General features: G+C 52.7%; 1 protein-coding gene across 1 annotated transcript in view; it reads right to left on the bottom strand.

Annotated features, from left to right (window-relative positions):
• Ccn5 (cellular communication network factor 5) overlaps nucleotides 1-4,882 on the bottom strand; it is an 11,355-nt gene extending 6,473 nt beyond the window's left edge. The window contains exons 1-3 of the mRNA XM_031373740.1: nucleotides 4,784-4,882; nucleotides 4,506-4,598; nucleotides 780-996 (exon numbers count right to left, since the gene is read on the bottom strand). Coding sequence (XP_031229600.1) covers nucleotides 780-996; nucleotides 4,506-4,565 — 277 coding nt within the window. The 5' untranslated portion in view covers nucleotides 4,566-4,598; nucleotides 4,784-4,882. The remainder of the gene's footprint in view (nucleotides 1-779; nucleotides 997-4,505; nucleotides 4,599-4,783) is intronic.
• Nucleotides 4,883-5,215: the final 333 nt, after the last annotated feature.

The raw sequence follows: 5,215 nt of genomic DNA, 5'->3' as shown, positions 1-5,215 counted from the left end.
AGAGAGAGAGAGAGAGAGAGAGACAGAGACAGAGACAGAGACAGAGACAGAGACAGAGAGAGAGACACCCAGGCCTAAAAGAGTGGTGAGGAATGTCACATGTCCAATGCTACCAGAAAACAGCATGGTGTGTGTGTGTATGTGTGTGTGTGTGTATGTGTGTGTGTGTGTGTGTGTGTGTGTGTGTGTGTGTGAGACATCCAGGTCTGAGAGAGTGGTGAGGAATGTCACATGTCCAATGCTACCAGAAAACAGCATGGTGTGTGTGTGTGTGTGTGTGTGTGTGTGTGTGTGTGTGTGTATGACAAAGTAGCTTAAGGCTCCTGGCCCAGGTATGGAGAAAGTGAACTGTTTACTTAAGTCTGTTTGGAGATGGAACAGGCTGTAGGACATAGAACATGCTAGCTAACTAACATCTTGAGCCTCCGTTTCCCTTTTTGTAGAACTTGTACAACAGGACAAGTGCCCAGCACTGCTTTGGCACACACCATGTCCCACGTGCAACCTTGCCCTTGTTCTCCATGGAGCTGTTGGCCCTTCTCTGGAAGCTGGCTATGATATGGATGTGTGTGGATGGAAATCACCAGACAGTCCCAGCAGAGGACGAGGGAAGAAACAGGGATTGGGCTCCTGGGTCACCAGTTGAGTTGAATAAACCTAGCGCCTAAAGTGAAGTGAAAGAGATACCGAGAGCGGGCTCCACTTTGAGTCTGGATCCCATGGCCTTGACCCACCCCCTGTCCCCTACCCCCGCCCCCAGTTCTGGCAAACCTGCTTACAGCGGCACATGCTCCCATGGCCACCGGGGCCTGCCCCAGGCTGACAAACCAGGCCCTGGCTGGGGTCGCAGACGTGCAGGTGGTCGCAGGACTCCCCCAGCCTCCGTGCACACACTTGACAGCAGCCACAGCCATCCAGCACCAGGGGTACCCCCAGTGGGCATTGGGGTGGTGTCCAAGGACAGGCACAGGGCGTTGGGCACAGCTGGGCACACACCTGAGGAGACAGAAACCTCACTAGGTTTTAACTATAGTGGAAGGTATGGAGTCTCTCACAACTGGTCACTTCTCTGCCAAACCAGACAGTGTGGGATCCTTAGCTTGGCCCCGGGTCGGGCAGAACCGGCCTTCAGCCTGAGTTATCCCACGGTGCTCCTGAGAGGCGGCATGGCACTGACCTTGAGCAAGGACCCAGGTCAGAGTCTCAGTCCTAGGCTCTGCCTCATTGACTGAGTGGCCTGAGAGCTCCTGAACTCTCCAAGCCTGAGTCTACTGGTTTGTAAAAGGGGGACAGGAAGTGGTGTCACTAACCCCTGAGCACGAGTAAGAGGTCATCAATATGGTTACCTTTCTGTTTGTTTGTTTATTTCCGGTGCGCACAAGTCTGTGTAGTGTGCAGGTGTTTATGTGTAGATGTGAAGACATCAAAATCAGATGGGGGAATTTATTACTCTCTACCTTTGATTTTTGAGACAGAATATCTCCCCAAGCCTGATCATCACCAATTGGGTAGGCTGCCCAGCCAAGTGACCCTTAAGATTTGTCCATTGCTGCACGCTCAGCTCTGGGGGCGGGGCGGTGGGGGTACAGATGGGTCTCACTGTGCATGGCTGCTAACACATGGGTTCTGTGCATGGCTGCTAACACATGGGTGCTGTGCATGGCTGCTAACACATGGGTGCTGTGGTTCGATCTCAGGTCCTCAGACTTGCACTGTGAGCACTTTACTCACCAAGCAATCTCCTCACCTTCCAGAATGTGCTAAGTCTGGTGGCCATCTTTGCTATGCACTCAAAGGCTGGCAAGTGCAAAAGCCTGAGGAATGATACCTCAGGAATGAAGCCTGAGGAGTGAAGGCTGTGTGCCTCAGGCTGAGGAAGTCAAACAGAAAGTGCCATTTCCCAATCTTGACACAGCCCAACATGCTTCCCAGCCTTACGTGCACAATCAGATTAGCCAGGAAAGGGGAATACAGATTCCCGGGTCTCCTCTGGGACTCACAAAACTAGAAGTCACAGAGGTAGGACCTGTGATGTATTTAATAAGCTGTCTAGAAGCTTCTAAGAAACATCTAGGTCCACAGCCCCTCTGGCCTAGCCCACCCCAACTCTCCACCCCCATACCGCACCACTCCACCCCCCCAGCACCCTGCACAAATGAGAAAATTGACTCCGCGTGGGGGTGGGGGAGTGATTGCCCATAATCAGATCTGGGAGCCGTGCCATGCCCACCTAGCTGACAAGGAGGACACTTCTCAAAGAGGCAAAAAACTGAACCAGGGGCTTGGTATCCATTCATTGCAGGGTTTCGCCCCAGTGCCACAACTGTGCCTCCCACTCAGGACAGAAATACACAAATGAAGTACCAGAAGCCATGAGCTCCCGAGAGGGTGGGGCCCAAGAAGGAGTTAATACCACTCAAGATGTTCCAGACTGCCTATCCCACCAGTGGACGATCAATCTTTAACAGGAGTAGAAGGCCTTATATGGAGGATTTGTGATTTAAGAAAAGAAAACTAGAGACCCCAAGCTAATTGATGGGCCCAAGGAAACTGTGGTCCGTTTACCGCGGCCCCCATCCTGCCCACCCCTGGATTCAGAATCCCAAGAGGACACGCAGTTCTCACTCTGGCCAGCAGGGGCCGCCCCAGAATTGCTGCTTATCTCACCTAAGGCAGAGAGCACGGCAGAATTTCAGGTCACAGGGGGTTCCTGGACCAGCAGCCTCTGGGAGCTTGCCGTGAACATGCACTGTCACCTCTCCAAGCCTTCTGTGCAATCTCAACATGGCTTAAAATACATTCTGGAGTAACTCACTTGCAGTCATCTTGAGAGGAAAAGAGGCAGACTTTCAGAGCAGGGTCTGCCTCCCTTGGCTGAACAGAACTGGCTAAGCGCAAAACAAGCCGTCTACTGAGCCCTTAGGCCTGCTGCGGGCTCTCAGTAGCTTCTGGCTTATCCAAGCCCTGACTCCAGGAAAGCCACTAATGATACCTTCCGCTGAGTGCTGTGTGGACAAGCTTCCCGTTTAGCCCTTTCCTGTGAGGTATGGGCGGCGTGTCTGATTTAAAGACAATGAAACAACACTTGGGAGACTGAGGCAGAAGAATTTTGAAGTTAGCCCGAGCTACTTAGTGAGTTCCAGGCCAGCTTGGGCTACAGAGTGACACATTGTTTCAGAATAAACTCCAAAACAATGATGACAAAACAGGTCAAAATCAAGTGGTAACCATCGCTAACCATCCCGCCCCCATATTCAAGCTGCCTCCTTTGCCTTGGTCTCCCCAGAATATGTAACTGGGACTCTGGTCGCTGTCAGCCCGGATCAACATCGCTTTGCTGTGTCCAGGTTCCCTGTTTCTGCTCCAGGCCAGAGCCAGGAGCCCACAGCCTGCCTGGAAGACCCAGATTTCCCTCCCCTGGGAAGGATGTGGCTTCTACATCCTCTCCATGACTCCATCCCTATTCTGTGCCAGATGTCAATCGACTTCCTGGGACCAGGAAAGAATGGCCTCACAGGTGTCACTCCAGTGGCCAATCCAGGGCAGCTCTTCTTCAGCCTTCCAGAACCCTCCTGTCCCTTCCTGGGGCCCAAGAGGCCACCTAAACCACACACTCCAGCATCCTGTTCTGCCCAACCCCTTCCAAGACTGGATGCCAGTTGGTCCAGGGAGACCTCTTGGGGCCAGGGAGGGAGACTTTTATACCCACACTCAATTGGCTCCAGGCCCTAACTCCATGTTACTGGGAGCTCAACATTTAATGTGAGCTATTGCCCAGGCTAGGGTGGAGAGACATAGACTAGGGTTTCTTCCATACACACCTACATCTGCCCCAGGCTCCACCAGGAAACTCTTCTATTGTTCTTTTTCTTTGCTGTGTGGCTTTGGGCAAGTCGCTTATCCTCTCTGAGTCTCGTTTGACCAAAACAGGACAATTTTTTATAAGACAGTTGTAAATGTGAGGCAGGTGGAACTACTCACAAGCCAATTAAAAGATGTCCAGTGTGAATCAAGGGACAAGGACTTTTACCACAGAGATGTCTCCTGCTCTCTCTGACCAGGGCCAGAGGTCACTGACTGCTTGAGGGCCAGCATGTGCTACTTTGCAATCAGACCCCAGCATCCATCTCTGTCCTGGTTCAGAACAATGCAGCACTCACATCTGATTTAGTTTCGAAGAGGAGACTGAAGGGTCCCGCTGTCCTCTTTTAGACACTCATCTAGGTCCAGGACCTGTGCTATCTTTTGTGGAGCAGATCTCCTCAGTGGTCCCCCCAGAGGCCTCATGAACATTGTACCCATTCAACCGAGGCTGAAGCTCCGAAATGGAAGGACACTTGTCTGAGGTCACACACCAGAACGTGCAAGCCCAGAGAGAGAAGTAAGCCTGGCCACAGAGACCAGACTGTATCCAGGATAGGATCTTTCCAAGAGTCCTAAGTTGTGCCCACATATCTGTCCCACCACCCAGAATTCTGCTGTCTTTCAAGACCAGGATGCCTTACCATTGAGAGGAGGCAGAGGAAGGGAATGGCCAGAAGATGGATCGGTGGGCTGGCCCTCATGTCACCGTGTCCCTTGTGGAGCCAGCTTCACACCTGGGAGGCAAAACCTGAGTCTTTTTTTATGTTCTAGAGGTAATGGGGTTCCTTCTAGGTGCAGACAGATAGAGAGAAAAAGACAGACAGACAGAAACATGCGCACACACAAACATACACACACACACACACACATTTGTAGTCCTTACGCCTCTCCCCATAGTCCCAGGAATAAACCCAGTTACCTGAACGTGAGGCCGTGGAGGCCACCAAGAAGGAGTCTGACAGTGTGTGAAGCCCAAGCCACCACAAGTGCCAAGAGTTTAGGACAAACTGACAGGAGCCTCTTAGCTCCTCAGTTCCCAGCAAGAAAGACCTCCACCCCGAGCCACTGCCACAGCAGCTGCAGCCAAGGCCCCTGTCCCACCCCAGGTCCTCTGGAGACCAGAGGCGTCGGTCAAATGCTTTGCAGATCTGACCCACGGTGTCTTGAGCCCTGAAGCTCCAGCCCTGGGCAGCCCAGACCCAGCCTGTGGTTTCTGGCAGGGAGACTGGCAGCCACCCAGAGGTGGGTGTGACCCAGAGCAGAGCTTCCCTGGCGGCCTATCTGCTCTTAGCAACCAAGAGCCTCCTTACCCTCCTGGCTCTGAAGGTGGCCTAATGTGGCCAAGTCTAAG

The sequence above is a fragment of the Mastomys coucha genome, unplaced genomic scaffold, assembly GCF_008632895.1.
Source record: "Mastomys coucha isolate ucsf_1 unplaced genomic scaffold, UCSF_Mcou_1 pScaffold15, whole genome shotgun sequence".
Classification (NCBI taxonomy): domain Eukaryota; kingdom Metazoa; phylum Chordata; class Mammalia; order Rodentia; family Muridae; genus Mastomys; species Mastomys coucha.
Note: the sequence above shows the minus strand (reverse complement) of the source record. Positions and strands in the feature narration are given on the sequence as shown.